This window comes from Mobula hypostoma, chromosome 8, assembly GCF_963921235.1.
Source record: "Mobula hypostoma chromosome 8, sMobHyp1.1, whole genome shotgun sequence".
NCBI classification, from domain to species: domain Eukaryota; kingdom Metazoa; phylum Chordata; class Chondrichthyes; order Myliobatiformes; family Myliobatidae; genus Mobula; species Mobula hypostoma.
In genome coordinates this window covers 49,268,334-49,289,124 of record NC_086104.1, presented here as the reverse complement: position 1 = coordinate 49,289,124, position 20,791 = coordinate 49,268,334, and the positions used below count along the sequence as shown (strand labels likewise).

Below are 20,791 nucleotides of genomic sequence, written 5' to 3'. Positions count from 1 at the left end.
AATCTATAATTTGTATTTCTCAAAATGAGATACATTTTAAAAAAAATGTCCTGAAGATGACTTGTCTATTTTAGACAAACAGCTTAAGCATCGAAGTTGGGGTCCTTTTCTCATCAGATGCCAGCTGTCTACGGTCATTTCGTTGTTCGGAGCCACATTTGCTCACTACTCTGCCATCTCTGGGTTTAATCAAACTGATATGATCCTGTTATGGTGCGCAGAGCTCAGTTCCCTCGGAGCGGAGCTGGTTGCATCATCACATGGAAAGCTTCCCCGCTCTATAAATAGAATGACGTCAGTTGCCAAGGCTTGTAAATACCAAAGCTCAGACTCACTATATAAGGGCAGTGATGCAACCTCGAACGGTGTTCCGCAACTTTTTCAGAAACTGTACAGGTTGGGCGGCCGAGCGCCGAGAGTAGCGCCGCTGATCGCAGAGTGAAGCACTGTCTGCCCGCGTACGGAGCCAACTAGCACCAGAGGTAAGTCGGCCCGGGGAGCCTCGGCTGTCTGAGCCCGCTTTTCTCAGGGAGACGTACAGCGGTTTGCCCCGACTGGTTCTGCTTTGAGACTTTGTTAAAGGGCCACGCTACTTCCCCGCGGGTTTTGTTTGGTTTGATGCCTAATCCCAAAAAAAACACTGCCCGACTGGAATCCCAACCCCGTCCGGGTCCGGAGAATCATTCATCCCGTCCCGGAGCCGGCTTACTGCCCGACCTTTCCAGCCGCCTCTGGGCTGTAGAATACTCAAAGGTCTGCTGTGGACATATCTGCTGTCTACGGGTCCCGCTGAATCGCTACAATCGTTTTACTTCGCCTGTAGAGTTTATTGAATGAGTATGATCATGGCGACTCTTCGCCATCGGTTCACCACGTCCGACCGCCTTCTTCCTTCACCTCCGCCCCATTAATAACATCACCGTTTGTAAAAGCAACAGAATTTTCGTGATCGGGCAACCCCTCCACCGCCCCCCCCCAACCCATACAGGGTTAACCAACAGTCGAGATCTGCTTAGTCAGAGCACCGAGAAGCGGCGTCACTGTCAGATGACACGGCAGAGTTTCTTGTAAAAAGCGCCTAAGTTTTCCAATCTCCGCCTTGCTGCAGTTAGTTGCAAAGTTCTGAAGTTGCAGTGCCTCCATTTACTCGCATGATGGAAACACTGAGGATGTCCGATCTGACGTTGTGTGAGGGCGGTAGACGAGAGCGGGGGGGTTATGTCCCACTGATGATTATATATTATTTCATGCCTGATCGTGCACTTTGCCTATCAAAACCAGTGGCATTAAATTTAAGAGCAGGCGTGGAGTTTATTAAAGGGTGAACTTGTCCACCTTTGACTCTGACTCTGGCAAACAGAGCCACTAAGTCCAGACATACGGGAGCAGATTTATCAAGAAGATTCCAAACAAGGCAGGCTTCAGTAAAATCTATTTGCCTCCTGGAGAGATAGTCAGTCCCTTCCAGAAAGTCTATTCACAACATCCTCCTCATTTGAAATAACTACCAAATGTACTCCTCTTACGTAAATACTGTATATTGGCCCATGTGTAGCTCCTGGTTATGGTTAGTTGTATTATCTGTGAACAGTCTCAGTATTTAGACACAAGAGATTGTCCCGATAAAGGATCTTCGCCGGAAGTGTCGACTATTTATTCCTCTCCGGAGATGCTTGCTGGGGTTAGTGTAAAAGATGAACAAATTCTCCCTTTAATAAATTCCATATGTGCTCTTAAGTTTAATGCATCCAACATTTTTGTGTGTTGCTCAGGATTAAGGGTTATCCTCTGGATCAGTTGCAACACACACAAAATGCTGGAGGAACTCAGCAGGCCAGGCAGCATCTATGGCAATGAATGTTTCGACTTTTTAGGCTCAGACTCTTCTTTAGGAATGTTTGAAACATTTAGCAACCCTCCGATTAGCATTTAATATTCTGAATGATGAGTCCATGTGTAAAAGTAAACTGCATACTGGAAATCTGAAATAAAAGCAGAACTGCTGGAAAAACTCAGCAAATCAGGCAGCATCTGTGGAAAGGAAAACTGGGTGAAGAGCTGACATCTATTTTAGCATGTAGTCAGTGCTCCTCAGGGTCAAAGTCAGCGATGGGCAAGTTTATGTGAGACCATGTGCTCATGAAATGAAAGATTTATCAAATAAAACATGTTTAAAGTGCAAATTTTAAGGGAAAAGCTTTCTGGAGGTAGGAATTCAAAGATAAATAACTTAAATGATTGTTTTTCTTGTGAAAATGCAATCTTGGTTCAAAAAGGGTGTTTTGTGTTGAGATGTGAGTGGGCTAGAATGCAAAAGAACTATTACTTTCCACTAAGAAAAAGTCAGAGGTCATTCTCATCTTTGGTGTCATATGTCTTACGAATTGGACATAAGTTTTCAAAATAGAGATTTTAAAGTTGTGTCCTGCTATTTTAGTCAAGGGGCAGATGGCTTTCATTGTGTCAACATCAATAACAGGAAGAATGACTGATACATTCTGTATTCTTAAGGCAAAAAAAAAATCTTGCCTCATGCTCAGATCACCAATATTTTCCTGTGTAGTGAGCTAAAATATTAAGAGCAATGACAGTAGATCACTTTTCCATTGTGGTATTTTATGTGTATATTGCCATATGTATTTATAAATATGTAATCATGCATAGCACTATAATGGAAAAACAGCAATGCAAAATACTTAAATGGCTTAATTGAATTGCATAATGTTTCAGCTTTGTATCATTTTACCCTTAATTGCTTAATGTGCATCTGCTTTCTATTTGGTACTTCGCTTTCCCTAAAAGTTCAGATCATATGACTTTTTTAGCAGTATGCAGCTGAACACTGAATGAACCAGGACTGTTCCTTTTTTCTTTAGACTGTTTTCATGACAAATTATGCCAGTTGTGAAACTTAACCAGGCACTTAATTTAGAAAATGGAAGTACTAAGTACCGAAATTCCTTAGCAGGTCAGCCAGCAAAATTACAGACTGCCGAACCCTCTTCGGAATTGGAAGAAGGGGAAGGCATGCATGTTACAGGTTGCAGAGAGAACAAAGGGAATGTATGTGATAGGGTGCAGAGATGGACTGCAGAGGAGGATCTTCAACTTGAAACATAGTTGTTTTGGTAGTGCCTGTTGCAGCGTAATGCTGGACAACTGAGTTAGATCCACGGCACTGATGCGGAAGTCATGCAGGGAAATAAAATTCTTGGCTAAATCATTCGGGAAGTTGGGGGGAATGGTCATTACCTTAGATACTACCACACAATTGTAATTGCAGAGTAATTGTAGTACATTTTGGAGAAGGTTTAATTAGGAAGTTGTCTGATGTAATTAATGTAGTGGTTAAGTCCCATCACCCTTGGGGCACAGGTAGCCAACAGTACATTGCCAGAGTCCTCTGTCCTGGGTCAGTCTTGCAAGTTGTAGCCCATCTCCTTGGTGTATCCTTTCTCTCCCAGGGTTTAGGTCTTTGGAACTGCTGTTGGTGTTTCTTTATCATTGTTTTTATGGGATGCGATGGCTAGCCACATGCCCAACCCTCTTCCTTCTGCAGCTGGGCTTGGGACTGTCCATGGCGGAGTTAATTAATGTAATACAAAGCATTAACTCTTGCTTTGAACAGAGCAGAACAGAAAAATCAATAACAAACTCATAAACATGGAAGAGTCTGCAGATGCTGGAAATCTAAAGCAACACACACAAAATGCTGGAGGAACTCAGCAGGGCATGTGGCATCCATGGAAATGAATAAGCAGTCAACATTTTGGGCCAAAACCCTTCTTCAGGACTGGAAAGGAAGGGCGAAGACTCCAGAATAAAAAGGCGTGGCGGAGGGGAAGAAGGAAGGCTAGAAGGTGATAGGTGAATCCAATTGGGTGCAGAGGAAGGAATCTGATATGAGCGGAGAGTGGATCATAGGAGAAAGGGGAGGGGGGGACCCAGGGGAAAGTGATAGGCAGGTGAGAAGAGGTAAAAAGTCAGAGTGGGGATAGAAGAAGAGGGGAGGGGAAAAAATTACCAGAAGGAGAAATCAACATTCATGCTATCAGGTTAGCTGCTACCCAGATCGAATATAAGGCGTTGCTCGTCCATCCTGAGGGTGGCCTCAACTTGGCAAAAGAGGAGGCCATGGGCCAACATGTCAGAATGGGAAGTGGAATTAAACTGTTGGCCACCGGGAAGTTCTGATGAAGCGGAGGTGCTTGATGAAATGTTCCCCAATTTACCATGGGTCTTACCATTGCGGGGGAGGCCACACCGGGAGCACCGGACGCAATAGACAACCCCGGCAGGTTTGCAGGTGAAGTGTTGCCTCACCTGGAAGGACTGTTTGAGACCTTGAGTGCAGGTGAGGGAGGGGGTGAATGGGTAGGCATGGCAGGAGGGTGATTCTCCACTATAAGTCTACATGTGTATAGAAAAACTATAATTGCTTGTAATGCAGCTTCGATTATTAAAATTAGGGACAGGCATCATTTTTTTTTGGGCAGGGTTAATCTTGATTAGTCATTGTTAAAGATGATAAATACTAGTCCCTATTTTCTACTTAGCTAATTGTTCTCAAGAGGAAATTCCACAATGTATTGTCATCACCCTTTTGGGATTAAAATGAGAGGAAAATCCAATGTACTTAGTCATTCTTGGGTTGCACTGAGCTAGAAAGTGAAAAGTGAACATTTAAGATAATAAATTATAGTGCCTTGCTATCTCAGTTGGAGAATCATGAAATCTCTTGCTTTTTGCCTAATATATCTTGTACATTAAACTTCATGTTGAATTTGTAAGTTTAAAATTTCACTCTTGCTGCTGAAATTAATTCCTCCACCTGACTGAGAAGCATTAGCAACAAGCTTTCATATTTCATATTCATAGTATATTCATAGTATTATGCTATTGGCTAAAATACTCACGTATATTATAGATATTGCTTTCCTTCTCTTATTTTACCTGTTAAACACAGACAAAAACAATACCTTTCTGGCAAGAGTTGGAAGATCCACTGTTACATGCACTTGAGGAGCGATGAACTATGAGATGAGAGGTGGGATTAACCTAAAGTCCACTCACTGTTGTAGCAAACCATGATTGAATAACTTCCTCAGGTGGTAAATTTCAAAGAAGTGTGGAATTCTTCTTCAAATGGAAATAGAAAACTTTAAAATTTGTGCTTGATATTACTTTAAAAACAAAGGCATTTAAGGCTTTTGCATGCATGGGTGGGAGGTAAGATGTGTATTTATAGTTGGGGGAAAGACCACCGTAATGGTGAAGGAGGAAAACAGCCCACATGTTTTCTTGAGATCAAATATTAAGCCACTTTCTGTTTCTGACTCTCACTTGAAGAAACTTCTGTTTACTCAGCAGAAGCACTCAAATGGTCCAGCATACCTGTCAAATATATCCTGTGCATTAAAGTTTATCTTAAACTTGTAGGTTTAAAATTTTGTCCTTGTTGAAATCTGTTCCTCCACCTGACTGAGGAGCCTTAGCAACAAGATTTTATTCCAATATACCCTTGGTGTCAAAAAGGTATTTGTCCTGAACTCCTGAGTTTAAGGCATGGGCATTTTTAGCAATGGTGTGTCAACACACTGACAAGTGTGTACAAGTTTGTTCATGTAACTTGCTTATATGAGCAACTTGAACACATTCAATTTCTGACCACGTGATACTCTGCAGCAATAATATGAAGACTATTCTAGAGAGCACAAGAAATGGGCCATTCAGTCTAAGAATTTTTCTTCCACTTATTCTTGCTTTTATTACTTTATCCCTTTGATACTTGATTAATCTGGATGTGGCTACACTGAGGTGTAGATGTTTCCATTCTTATAACTGTAAAGAAGTTATTCCATCCAGTATGGATGGAAAGCGGGCAAGGAGTCAGCCGGATTTGAATCCGGGACCCCTCGCCTCAAAGTCCATTGCCAATGCCGCTACGCTACCGGCTGGCTAGTTCACTTCCTGCAGTGTGACAAAATCAAAGTTTTATGTTCTTCATCAAATCACCACAACTGATCTATCCTCGATTATTTTCCCACTTAGGAATTTGATTTAGCCTTTATTTTATATATCTCTTTTGTACTCTCTGCTAATGCCAAATCAGAAATCACCATAAAAATTGTAAAGTTAGGACATACTTGCTTTAAGGAATTTTTATTATGGTTCTCTCTCTATTTAGGGGTGGCTTTAGAATGCTACCTGTGTATTTCCTGGCAGTATGTAGTGGTTATTGCTGTGCATTGTTTGGGAGCAAGCAATAGACAATTTCATAATGGGCTGGACCTCCACAGGAATAGGGTATTAACATTTCAAACCCTGCAAAATCATTTCTATCTGTAATTTTCATCTACAGTTTTATATCTGGAAACATAGGCGCAAATTGATCCTATTTGTATTAGGAAATCTTAAACTTAAGAATTGTAAATTAATTTTTTTTCTTGGAATTTGTAAAACTATTGAATTTTCATTTTGTACAAGCATTAAGCATACTATTTGGACAGAAGACATTCCGTTTAAACTTAAGGGAAATGGAATTTACTGGGCTTTCCAGGAAGAAAATTATTCATCAGAGGCCATGTCAGACTATTTGTATTTCACAGGCACATTAGTCATCATGGTTATCCGGCCATATTTCAAGAAGAGGCTTTGTTCCTTTCACACATGCCCTAACTGTCCTCAATTTTCCATTTTAGAAGCATTATTCAATATTAATAGAGTTATTTAACAGAAAACTTATGACAAATCCATGACTTGACAAAACTTGCATCAATGATTCTTTGGTTATGCTTTCAATTTTGTTGCAGTTTTAAAAGAAAGCGAAACAGCATGGGAGATTTTCACCATGTTCCATTTCATTCTCTGATTATTGCAAATGAAAGCTTGTCGACATACTGATTACATCAAATGTAATGTGAAAGCATTTCAACCCTTTTTATTCCTGCCAAATAATGGGGATAGTAGGAGTGAGTATTTTGGGTTATGGAATTATTATTTATTATTGTTATACCACCTTTAAACTGATCTCCCAAAATATGTTAAACTTATATTTATTTATTAAATTCTTTTGGGAAGAAATCGCATGATCCAAATGTGCATCAATGGCAAAGAGGCTTAAAAGGCTTGACAGTTAGAATTTCTTGCAGAAAGTAAGGTCACTGTATTTCTGGTTGTAGTCCTACCTGGAGTAGGAGGTGCTTCTATCAGCCCCGGAAGTGTAGGGTTTGGAATAATCTGAGGCTGGTCTCAGATACTGTTTTGTTGATGCTGAGTAACCTGGCTGTTAGGGTAAATCTAGCAGTGAAGTAACCTCAATTGCACACAGCTTGCAAAAATTGTCTACCAATGTGGCTTTGCTATGGATGGGAACCAATAAGATGAGAACTTTAAAGAGGTCCCCCGATGGTATTGATCAATACCTATCACCGTATTGAGAGTGCTGCTTTTGTTGTCTTACACTCTGAGCACCAATATGGACAATGTTTGTATGATTAAGGTAGGATGTTACTGGAAAAAAATCAATGCATTTCTGTTGGTTAAATGCGTCTATTGATTTTCAATGTATTGATCTTGGAATTCAAAAAACTTAGCCCGAACTTCTGAATTAATTTCAGAAACATTTAATCTAAAGTATTGCACAGAAGAAATTTAACTTTCTTCCTACAAAGTTCTGCTATTAAAAGAAGCCGTGAGTATTTTTATGCAGTTACAGTGCTGAGGTCCAGTGTCATTATATGAAAGCAAATAATCATGATTATTCTACCGAAGGTTTTAGAGGCTTTGATAGTCAGACTGTTTCACTAATGTAATAGAACTAATTAAGAGCAGGTCTTTATTATTGTCTCCTGTGAAATAGGAGCAAATAGTGCCTGCAATCAGAGTTAATGTGACATTGTCATCAAAGTTATGTCACTGAAACCTAGCAAGTTTTTTCAGTGCAAACCATTCCAACCGTAAACGCCATGTAGCTGTCAACTTTCTTGGAAAGGATTTGACAAGTTTCCCCACAGTAAATAAAGTGGAAGCTTTTTTTTAATGAAAGGGGCAGAACTTTAAACTAGCTTTAATGAGTACGGTACTTCTACTGTACTTCCGCGATGAAAGCTGAGCAGAAGCTCTAACTGTCATCAGAAAGCTTTTATTTTCACATCTGTGTGTCGTCATGGCTTTTGCTCTTTGACTTTAAACCTTGTAATGTTTTAACACAAGTTAGGTGTTTCAGTTTTTAAATTGTTATATATCTGTTCAAAAAACCTTATCGGAGTTATGCTCCAAGAAACGTTTAAGTATCTGTGCCATGGTTCATTTTTCTATTAATCTTAGTTCTAATGCCAAGTGCAATAGGTGCCAGCAGTTGTATTAAGTGGTGGCTGTAACTTCTCACTCATTTAATCAGAAATATCTGACTGCCAGTCACAATGTACATGCTAGTCATTGCCATCCATCTGTTTGATCTTGCCTGATGATGCAACATTTTTAGGTGTTGCCTCATTGCTGTGTGAGTCTTTATGAACAAACCAAACATTGATACTGTACAAACTGATTCTTCCTGTAAGCTTGTGTCGAACATTTCCGAGAAAATGTCACTTGAAAGGTTATCACTTTTTCTTTGTACAAACAGTGAATTATTTTCTTCCTCTTTGATTTTTAAAGATATACTAAATTGATTGGGGTTTGATCAGTCAGTGACAAAGTGATACGATTGCAATAGCTACCTGTTGATGTATACACATCACTTCTGGAACTGGCTACTTGTGATGGAGAAGTGCCTCTTAAAGAGGATTTTGGACTTCCATGACAAATTGCTAATGCCAAGGAGGGTGAAGATTGTGAGTCTGTTTTCATTCTAATATTCTGGCAAATGATGCTTTAATTCTGGATGACAACAGCAGAAATGCCTGATCTCAAATTTAACCAAACTGCAGACTAATACTGGAAATGGATTCACTGGAAAAAGGTAGACCCTATTTAAACCCTACTCGATTAGTCAGTAAGATCTCTTTACTTCAGCTTTCATCTGAACCCCAGCATCAACTGTACTGAACTGATAGCCTACGTTTCCCTTGATACTGATCAGTAAGATTTTGGCACAACCTCCAATTCTGACTTTTCCCAGTAGCACAAGATCAAGATTTGTGTATGATTTAACTTCATACGCAGTCCACATTTCCTGTTTCCTTTAATGCCATTGCAGGTGCAAACTGAAAGCCACGCAGATTAGGCGTTCGAAATAACGGGAGATTTATTAAAAAACTGGTGCGCACCATGAGATCCGTCCAAGCTGATTTCCCTGAGCAGGACTTTAGTACAGGTTTTATTTTCTCAGTTGATGAGATTACCAGTAAAACTAAATTTTGGTAACAGAATGATGCCTTCATTTTCTGCCACAGACAGCTGGTTCATCTGCAGCCCATGGGTTTGTCTTTTTAGCTTATAGAAATTGTTCCGTGTTTGGAAATCCTTTTGTTTTAGAAATAGTTTTCAATTTGAAAGTCTTATAAGATAGAAGTCCTCTTGAGTTTTAAATATGTTTTAAGGTTTTTGTTTGAATTTAAATGTGTATCGTTGAACATAAATTAACTGCATTTAAACTATCTGAAAAATGACAGATGGAACTTAATGCAGACAAGTGTGAGGTTTTGCACTGGGTAGGACCAGCCAGGGAAGGTCTTGCACGATGATCACTAGGGCACTGAGGAGTGTGGTAGAACAAAGGGTTCTCTGAATATAGGTCCATAACTTTTTGAAAGTGGCATCACAGAAAGGGTTGTAGAGAAAGCTTTTGGTACATTGGCCTTCATAAATCAAAAGTATTGAGTACAGGAGATGGGATGTTCTGTTGAAGTTGTATAAGACGTACGCGAGGCCTAATTTTGAGAATAGTGTGCAGTTTTGGTCACCCACCTACAGGAAAGATGTAAACAAGGTTGAAACAGTGCAGAGAAATATTACAAGGATGTTGCCAGGTCTTGAGGACTTGTTATAAGGAAAGATTGAATAGGTTAGGGGTGTATTATTTAGAACGTAGAAGATTGAGAAGAGATTTGATAGAAGTATACACGATTATGAAGAGTATAGATAGGATAGATGCAAGCAGGCTTTTTCCACTGGGGTTAGGTGGGACAACAACCAGAGGTCATGGGTCAAGGGTGAAAGGTGAGAAGTTTAAGGGGAACATAAAGGAAAACTTCTTCACTCAGTGTGGAATGAGCTGCCAGTACAAGTGGTGTATGTGAGCTCAATTTCAATGCTTGAGAAGTTTGGATAGGTACATGGATAGTAGGAATATGGAGGGCTATAGTTCCGGTGCAGGTTGATGGGAGTAGGCAGTTTAAATTGTTTCAGCATGGACTAGATGGACTGAAGGCCTGTTTCTGTGCTGTACTTCTCTATGACCATCTATTAACAAACATCTATAAATTTAACTAATATGAATTGCCATTTGTATGAAATGTTACAAATTTCTACCATTCTCTGATCTGATTCCTAACCAGTCTAATTTATAAACTCTTGAAGCTGACAACCTCTCCAATTTTTGACATGGACAGAGATTGGAGAGCCATCAGCTTCACGTATTTAGGATATAGTGAGTGTGAAGAACAAGAGCATTGGGATAATCCAGTTTGGATTATGAAGAAGAAGAGTAACTTTTTTGCCCTCGCTTCTTGAGGAAGCCCTGTCTGAGAGGTTTCAGTAAATCTTTGTAATTACCTCAATTATTTATTATAAGCCATTATGCAAAGTGCTCTAAGAACAGCATTCCCAATTTTAATAGACATCTGATCCACACATGTCTAATAAAAGTACATTAGTATTGTGACTGTGGTCAAATTCACAGGAGAGACACTGAAGGTGGTGACTTGGTAGAATCTCCCAAACTCAAAAGTATATAACATATTTATCCCTTACATACTGTTTGAGTCAAATGTGACCCGTTTTGACATCTTACAGCAGTAAAAACACCCTAAATGCCATTCTTTTAAGCCGAAATTTGATGCCTTAAGGAGGTGGCTCTAGAAATCGTGGATGCATTGGTAATCATTTTCCAATGTCCTATAGATTCAGGATCAGTTCCTGCGGATTGGAGGGTGGCTAATGTTATCCCACTTTTTAAGAAAGGAGAGAGAGAGAAAACAGGCAATTATAGACCAATTAGTCTGACATCAGTGGTGGGGAAGATGCTGGAATCAATTATAAAAGATGTAATAGCGGCATATTTGGATAGTAGTGGTAGGATAGGTCCGAGTCAGCATGGATTTACAAAGGGGAAATCATGCTTGACTAATCTTCTGGAATTTTTTGAGAATGTGTCTATGAAAATGGACATGGGAAAGCCAGTGGATGTAGTGTGCCTGGACTTCCAGAAAGCCTTTGTTAAGGTCCCACATAGGAGGTTAGTGTGCAAAATTAGCGCAAATGGTATTTGGGGGTAGGGTACTGACATGGATAGAAAATTGGTTGGCAGACAGGAAACAGAGTAGGGATTAATGGGTCCTTTTCAGAATGGCAAGCAGTGACTAGTGGGGTACCGCAAGGCTCAGTGCTGGGACCACAGCTATTTACAATATACATTAATGATTTAGATGAAGGGATTAAAAGTAACATTAGCAAATTTGCAGATGACACAAAGTTGGGTGACAGTGTGAAATGTGAGGATGATGTTATGAGAATGCAGGGTGACTTGGACAGATTGGGTGAGTGGGCAGATGCATGGCAGATGTGGATAAATGTGAGGTTATCCACTTTGGTGGCAAGAACAGGAAGGCAGATTACTATCTGAATGGTGTCAAGTGAGGAAAAGGGGAAGTACAACGAGATCTAGGTGTCCTTGTACATCAGTCACTGAAAGTAAGCATGCAGGTACAGCAGGCGGTGAAGAAAGCTAAATGCATGCTGGCCTTCATAACAAGGGGAATTGAGTATAGGAGCAAAGAGGTCCTTCTGCAGTTGTACAGGGCCCTGGTGAGACCGCACCTGGAATATTGTGTACAGTTTTGGTCTCCAAATTTGAGGAAGGACATTCTAGCTATTGAGGGAGTGCAGCGCAGGTTCACGAGGTTAATTCTTGGGATGGCGGGACTGTCATATGTTGAAAGATTGGAGCGACTGGGGTTGTATACACTGGAATTTAGAAGGATGAGAGGGGATCTGATTGAAACATATAAGATTATTAGGGGATTGGACATGCTAGAGGCAGGAAACATGTTCCCGATGTTGGGGGAGTCCAGAACCAGAGGCCATAGTTTAAGAATAAGGGGTAGACAATTTAGAACGGAGTTAAGGAAAAACTTTTTCACACAGAGGGTTGTGGTTCTGTGGAATGCTCTGCCTCAGAAGGCAGTGGAGGCCAATTCTCTGGATTCTTTCAAAAAAGAGTTAGATAGAGCTCTTAAAGATAGCGGAGTGAAGGGATATGGGGATAAGGCAGGAACAGGGTACTGATTGTGGATGATCAGCCATGATCACAGTGAATGGTGGTGCTGACTCGAAGGGCTGAATGGCCTACTCCTGCACCTATTGTCTATTGTCTATTGACTTTTCCTAAAGTGACTCAAAATGCGCAAAAATGAAAAAAATTCATTAAAAAATATCTTGCATTATTTGATTTTCCAGCCTGCTCATTTTGATTTTAATACTTCTGTATCATTTCATCTCTTCTGACAACTGACAAGCCAAATCATAAAGATAGCTTCCTATTGCCTGTTTTTTTTAAATCTTCTGCAACATCTGGATTGGGGAGAAATGCAGAAGTTGAGGTGTAGAAGGGGTCTTGCGTCATTCTAAGCCAAAAGGAAGATAGAAAATCCCACTTCTTAGCTTTTAGTCAGAATCATACAGAATGGACACATCCCATCCCCCAGTCTTCTGCGCCCAAGAGATTCAAGTGTTTATCTACGCACTTCTTAAATGCTGTCAGTGATCCAACTTTGACCAGTGCATTCCAGATAACATCCTTTCTTTTAGCCTGTAGTGTTGCAGCTATGACATTTCAAGTGCTCATTCAGGTACCTTTTTTTTAAAAAAAGGTTTCTAATTATATTCTTCCAAGTGGAGAGTTCACCTTTCTTTGAGGGAAAAGAATCCTGTAATCATTATTCTAATGACCTCTGCAAGCAACACAGAAAATGCTGGAGGAACTCTGCAAGACAGGCAGCATCTATGGAAAAGAGTAAAAAGTTGACGATTCGGTCTGAGACCCTTCGTCGGCTGAAATGTTGACTGTTTCCTTTTTTCCGCAGATGCTGCCTGGCCTGCTGAGTTCCTCCAACATTTCCAGCATCTGCAGATATTCTTGTGTTTGTGACTAATTACTTCTTGCCTGACTTGATGCATATTTAATTATATATACCTCAATAAAACGTCCTTCTTTTCGTCTCGATTCTTGTATCAAAGGAAGGAACTTCTATCTAATTTCTCTTCATAACTACATTCTTCAGCCCTGGTAGTTCTTGTAAATCTCTGCACCATATCTGGTGCTTCTGTTTGTATTCTGATCAGACATTACAGGAGACATGTTAAACTCTTAATGATGGTCTAATTAGGTTTTGTGCAACTTGCGCATGACTTCATTGCTCTGTATTTTGTCCAGTAAAGGTCCTGGTGCACAACATTCTGTGCTGCCTCTCCATTTTACCTTTACAGATCTGTGGCGATGTATCCCAAGTATTCTTCTTGTTGTCTATACTTAGTGTTGCTATGAATATTACTTAATGAAATAATGCTACTTGTGTAATACAGTAAACATACAATGAAACAACACACATCAAAGTTGCTGGTGAACGCAGCAGGCCAGGCAGCATCTATAGGAAGAGGCGCAGTCGACGTTTCAGGCCGAGACCCTTCGTCAGGACTAACATACAATGAAACATATGGGCCTGTTATTTCCACAAATTTAAGGTGTGCATTGTCGGGGGCATTTTTCTCTTTTTATCCAATGGATGTGGGTTATTTACAGAAATGCTGAATGAGTTATCCCTCTATTTTGAAGTAAACAGAAAGAAAATGTGCTTGTTTCTTTGTTTTATCCCCCCCGCCCCATCTTTCAATGTAAGACCATGGACATAGGTGCAGAATTAGGCCCTGTGGTTCATCAAGTCTACCCCACCATTCAATCTTGGCTGATTTATTTTCCCTCTCAACCCCATTCTCCTTGGAATATGAAGTATCCATATTTCTATTCCAAGGACTTCCAATAAGGACACAAACTTAGCATAAGGGGGATGACGTACACTTTTCTTGCTGTGTATGGTGTAGTTGATTATTGGTGGTTGTAATAGTTAAGAATGGAGGTTAAAGTGCTATGTACTGAATGGAACACTGAGTTCTGGCACTAAACATTCCTAGGTGCTTGTGTAACAGTAATAAATTGTTTGCCGAGGTGACGACAGGGCTGCATCCAGCAAATGTTCATGTTGAGCTGTCAACGAGCAGCTGTCTTCTAATCTCTTAGCTATATTAGATTTTTATAAAACCACTTGTAGTGTGACATCATGTCCCTTCATTGACAACTCTCTGTTGTTTCATGTATACAACATTCTTCAGATTGTCCTTTGACAGATTTGCATGACGTCAGTTCCAGAATAATTCATTTACTGGCAACATCTGCTGGAAAAGGATTTCATTCATTAGTGACTAAAGTATAACTCTACCCACTGGTGGAATTGGTTGAAAAATCTGAGTAGACTCCAGTGCAATAGAATAATTGTACTTGATCTTTTAGAAATAGTGCAGGTTCCATCAATATATACTGGAATGTTCGAAGTATTCTGAGAAAGGTTAGAGTGGGAAGGGAAACTATGTGAAAACACTTCATACTGAAAGTAGTTTTTATTTCTTCCATCCATCATTGCTCCAGTTTCATTATCTGTATGCTATCTTGTTATCTGGCATTACTGTATCTAAGAAACAGCTGAAATACAGAATGGTCAAGACTCTGCTCTGTGCTTATTAACCTAATTTCAGCCAGTAATGAAATTTGTTATGCCAGCAATTGCCTCAGTACCCTATGCTATAAAAAGCAATAATGTGTAAAGGGAGAATGATTTTCAATTTTGAGGTTCATATATAAACAATATTTTGAACAATGGAGCTGGAGAATGGATTTCTAAACCAATCTCTGTAGGGGCTTTTATTAGTAGCTGATTGTACGATAACTGTACCTGAACACAGATCTGTTTCCCTATAGTAAAAATTATTAGGGATATGCATTTAACTTTATAAAACTAATATCGGATGCATTGCAAGGTCATCCTTGCTCATTAGATACATAAAACTGGAACTTGCCTATTTTAATGGATGGGAAATTGTTGATTACTGCCAGGTGCACATTCCTAAACTGGACCCTTGAATTTGAGTCTTGAGACTCCGTGGTGGTCAGTTTGTACCAAAAAGTTGAACACAAGAAAATCTACAGAGGCTGGAAAGCCAAAGAAACACGCACAAGATGCTGGAGGAGCTCAGCAGGTCAGGCACCATCCATGGAAAAGAGTAAACAGTCAAAGGTCCTCTGCTCGAAACATCAACTGTTTATTCTTTTCCACAGAAAAACTGGTCAGAGATACAGTGAGTGTTGTTTGGTCATGGATCACTTCTGTCCTTTCTCTTTCCTGCCCACAAAGAGGATTTAACAATGGCAGGGGTGAGATCGTAAATCCCGTAAAATGGGTGTGCCCCATAGTAGGACACATCATATGATTACACCAAGCTGAGTTCAATTTAGATCCTCTTTAGTAGCTTCAGAAAGCTATTTCTTAAATTTAATAGAAATAGAATTGCAGCATGGTATGACCAGGCACTATGTTTTGTTTTTGCAGCTATGTCCGTGGGCCATTTCAATCTACCATGTTGATATCAATCACTTGCATTATAAGTCATACAAAGACCTTAAGAACATTTTGTTGCAAAAAAAGAAATTAGCTGCCATGCATAACATCTGTTAAATTATTTATCTTACAAACCTTTATCTAAGCATGTAATTGTATAAGATTAGAGCACCATGTATACTGGGCCAGGGCTTGTGTAGTAACAGCAGAGGTTTTAACCTCTTCAAGACAAATGGGTTAGAATTATTTCTTGATTTCAGCATTCTAGTGTATAAAGATCAAACACCCAATGTGTAGGGAAAAAATACAAATTGTGCAAACAATAAAAGTAAGCAAGTAACATTGAGAAATGAATTTCATGTAAGTGAGTACACAGCCGTGAAATCAGTCACTACCAATCCGGGAGCCCAGCAGTTGCAGGCCGCAGCTTAAATCCAGCACATCAGCGAGTGTATATTGGGAAGTTCAAATCTTTTAGCTTTGAGTTTGTCATAACTCTGACTCCTGGACACCAATACTATATCTCATGGCAATTGTATAAATTCAAATCATTTATAATGTCATTTTTTAATGATAAACTTTGCAACATATACAGCATCAATGAGACTGCGTATTTCTACCTCAGGGGTAACATTGTCTGACTCTCCCCATCTCATTTTATCTACAGAAATCCCTGTTCATGCATTGTTACCTTCCAAATCTGATTATTTCATTAGATCTCCTGTCCAAACTTGTGCCATTCACAACCACATGCTCTATTTTGGTTGTTTCTATTCAAGTATCATACTCCTGGTTTAACAACAACTCAGTTTTGATCAATCAACATCAATCATCCTGTTCTTCACATTTATGGGCTGGCTGCTTGCTTTCTCTGTAATTTCCTCAAGCTTTCTGGATGTCTGTTCTCTTCCCATTCTGTTCTGTGATCACTCCTTCATTTTATTCACTTCATCACTGGTGGCTAAGTCGAGGTTCTAACCTCTGGAATTTTCTTCCTAAGCAGTTCCACCTCTGCTTCTTTTAAGTTGCTTCATAAAAGCTACCTAGTTTGTGTTAATCTTCTTAAAAGATCTTGAGCTGTTGCATTTTGGGTTGAAGTCCAGATCTATGGCCTGTGGTTTTTGAATCCCCGAACCCCTATCCAATTGAAAACCATCAAGAGTTTTCAGTTCTAACTCTTACTTGGAGTGGATACAAGTTGAGGTACTTGCCCGCTAGCTACTTTGATATATGACAGGGAGGTATGGGATGTAACCAAAGAAAACTGGGAAAGAAGTACTTGAAACATTAACTGAATTGCACAAAGAAATTTAATCTTTGATGTTCTTTTGAATAGACAAAACCAACATGCTCCAACACGTTGGACAAGGATCTGCATCAGATGTCAGTACAGCAGCAGTTGTTCCATGTACCTCACCCTCGATGTCTTTGGTATTTGATGAGTTTACGAACATTACACCTTTGGTCAAGGAGGAGCTGCGATTTGCCATTCAAAGCAAACGGATATCAAATGGAGCACCAACCATGGAATTTGTGATGGGAAGCGAGAGCTCAAATGACGCAGTGGAAAGGCGGGTATGTTTTAAAAAAGACATGTTTCTCAGTGTATTAAAGTAAGTCTACAATATGGTCAATGCTTTTGTCAAAATATGTCCAGTATAGATGATCCTGTTTGATGTTTCAGCATTACATCCATCAGGCACCTCTTAGAAAATTAATTTGCATGTTCATTCTTGCAGTTGACGCCACAAGAAGATGAGAGGAGAAGAAGGAGAAGGGAAAGAAATAAAATAGCAGCAGCTAAGTGTCGAAATAAAAAGAAGGAAAGGACAGACACACTGCAAAAAGTAAGTTCATGTGCCAATCAATAAGTACATTCCATTTGTTCTGATGTATGAATGCTACATTACTGAGCTGGTGTCAGTGAAGTGGCCAAAAACTGCTGTAGTGAATGTTTATTTTCCAAAGCAGTAGTGCTATTTGATCGGACAGTATAAACATGTACCATGTTTATGAGAATGACTAAGGTTTGAAAGCTGATCCTTGGTCACTCCTCAAATAGATTAACTTTGTCCTGTGCTAGCTGTCTTGTGATATTAGACAGAATATGAAGACGGAAAATCCTGGTTTTAATTGGCTGATGTTGCTTTTGTGGAAATGTTGCAATTAAATAATTAGTTCCTTTGGGATAAATCTTTGAGAGATTAGGGGAAAAACTGTGGTTTATTTTGGGATGTACAGGGTTAATATTGAACTGGAGTTGATCTAAGCTAGAGCTGTTGGTGCCATCACTGTTAACTCTTGGTTCTGTTGTTGCATCTCTCAAGATAGTGGTACCTTGGTGTAACCTTGAAGTGAATAATCTAAGACTAACTATTTATATGCACAATTCTTGCCCCTCTTTGTGGGTGTCTAATTATTATATGTGACGAATTGTTTTGTGATTATCTCTTGTTAAATAGACAATTTTTAAGCTAAGTTGAGACTATGCAAGCATGATGCAAAATGCATTTTCCACTTTTTGTTTCAAGACCATATAATTGTGTAAAAATTGCCATTTTGGACTGAGTTATACTTCAGAGTACATGAAGTTTCTTCTACACAGTTAAAGGGTCTTCCACATCCATCACCAATCAGGCAATAAGGCACTCACAACATCTAAAGCACTGGCACAACCTTCAGCTGACCATTTTTGGCCTCCAAATTTATGGTGGTTATACTATGTGATTTGATATTGGAGCCACATATTCAACAATGCAAGTCAGAAACAAATTAATCATATTTATTTCTCATTGATAATGTTTTTTTTAAGTTCTCTATATAAATGCCAAAGGCTCCAGTTATCCATCCACTGCAGTATTTCTGAAATGTAAGAGGTTTGCCAGTCCTCTAGCTTTGCTACCTACCTACCAGCCCCAAAAGAAGTTTTGTCAACCTGCTGCGAACACTTCGCATTCCTGTTTCCTAACACTGTTTCAGTACAACCTATTAATATTTAACAATTGAAATTGAGCTAATTGAACTATACTTTTGAAAACACCATTTTTCAGTTTTGCTACTGTTTTTAAAATACAATGGCTACATTCTCTTCTCTCTCTATAATGGTTTTGACACAATCCCTGGGAGTTAATGGAATATTACTTTGAAAGTAACCTTTAATTTTCAAGAATCAGTTACTATATCCCTGAGCACAGCCTGGGAAATTGTTCCGTCTTTCCATAACTTTGCACACTGATGGACACACCTCTTGTAAGTCACTCCAAGTTGCCAAACACTCTTTATATTGTACTCATACTAACTTCAATAACTGTTTTGTCACTTGCATTTATGTCTGCTTACCACTGTAGCTGTCTATTGAAAGAGTATCTTTTGAAGAATAACTTTTAAAACAGTGTCTTTGTTCATTGACATAAAGAATCCTAACTCAGGAAAATCTTGTCTCTAGGAGTCTGAAAAACTGGAATCTTTGAACGCAGAACTGAAAGCACAAATAGAGGAACTCAAAACTGAGAAGCAGCAACTGATTTACATGCTGAACCTGCACAGGCCTACGTGTATAGTCAGAGCTCAGAATGGGAGAACTCCAGAGGATGAGAAAAACCTTTTCATTCAACAGATCAAAGAAGGAACACTACAGAATTAAACTCTAAAGGAAATGAATCCTAGATCCAGAGGCTGTCTCCCTGCCAGAACCAAGAACAGGAACAACTTAATGTTATTACATTACTGACTTTTCATTAGCCAGAAGAGCTTTGCACTTTCATCGTAATGGATGTCATCTGTTTCAATAACTGTTGAACTTGGAAAAGCCCTGCATATAAACTGCACGCAACTGGGAGGATTAAAAAACACTTACTCTCTTGCCTTGATATTAGGCTGCACAATTATTTTTTATTAGTGACGCAGGCGTCATGCCTTCTATTGTCTTTTGTTGCTGTTGGTGCCCAATTCATGTACGAGCATGCCAGCCGTGTTTGTGGTATTGTTACTTTTGAGACTGTGTGACTCTATACTTTGTAGCTTTTTACTCTGGTCTGAAGCACTTACACTCGTTCAGAATGTTATTATATGAGCGTATTACATAAATTTCAGAAGAAAAAGCAATGTTACGAAAGGATCTAAGCGTATATGTACAGTACAAGTACTAAAGAATTTTAAATGGAGTGCTCTAATATTTTTTCTACACTGTGATAGTTGAGGTTTGCATTTGATACATTTAATAATAAAATATTGTCATATGATTGAATTTGGTCCTGAGTCTAAGCAACTTTCTTGATTTACGGAATAGCCCTAAGCTCTGTAGAGACAATCAAATACTTCAGAGGTGTTGCAACAGATACACACAGACACTTGTGGAAGCTTGCTTCATGCCAGTGAGTAATGTGATCATGTGTAGGCAAGCTGATTAGTAATATTGATTTGTGGTCCGCACCTCCCAAGGCTACAAATAGTACAGGACTGAGCACATTATCTTGCAATCCATCCATGTATTCCTGTAAACTGAAAGTGACACTACACCTTCAGCACCGAAAGGACAGTCAACTCATGCAAGGCTCCGCTATTTGCCTTGCAGTAACTATGGTGTCTTTACCTACTGGAGGACCTTCATCCCACCATCAACCACACTGTGAGATTACAGCCTGGTTACTTCATGGCAAGTGGTATGTTTTCAACATGTGGCTCGGGATATGTCATGAGATTTCGACAAGTTCTGATTGCTTCGAGAACCATGCTGGCACAAGAAGCTTTGTACACGATTTAATTTTGCTCACCATCTCGTTTGACCACCGAAGCTGGAGAAAAGGCAGGAGGACAACTTCTATCAACTGTCAGAAATCTCAGCATCAGAATCAGGTTTGTTATCAGCAGCAGTGATCGTGAATTTTTTTTGGTGGCAGCAGTTAAGTGCAATACATGGGAAAAAATTACTATAACTTACAATAAGAAATATAATTAAATATTCC

General features: G+C 39.4%; 1 protein-coding gene across 1 annotated transcript; it reads left to right on the top strand.

Moving 5' to 3' along the window:
- The first annotated feature begins 343 nt into the window (after positions 1 to 343).
- atf3 (activating transcription factor 3) lies at positions 344 to 20,031 on the top strand. Its single transcript, XM_063055045.1, has 4 exons — positions 344 to 482; positions 17,164 to 17,402; positions 17,567 to 17,674; positions 19,273 to 20,031. Exons 2-4 carry the CDS (start codon positions 17,175 to 17,177, stop codon positions 19,468 to 19,470), a joined length of 534 nt encoding a protein of 177 aa, XP_062911115.1. The 5' UTR covers positions 344 to 482; positions 17,164 to 17,174; the 3' UTR covers positions 19,471 to 20,031.
- Positions 20,032 to 20,791: the final 760 nt, after the last annotated feature.

Excerpts from the sequence above, each read along its gene's own strand:
- atf3 (XM_063055045.1), top strand. The coding sequence starts at position 17,175 with ATGCTCCAACACGTTGGACAAGGATCTGCATCAGATGTCAGTACAGCA. Across the intron at positions 17,403-17,566 it reads ATGACGCAGTGGAAAGGCGG|TTGACGCCACAAGAAGATGA; the intron begins GTATGTTTTAAA and ends TCATTCTTGCAG. Across the intron at positions 17,675-19,272 it reads GGACAGACACACTGCAAAAA|GAGTCTGAAAAACTGGAATC; the intron begins GTAAGTTCATGT and ends TCTTGTCTCTAG.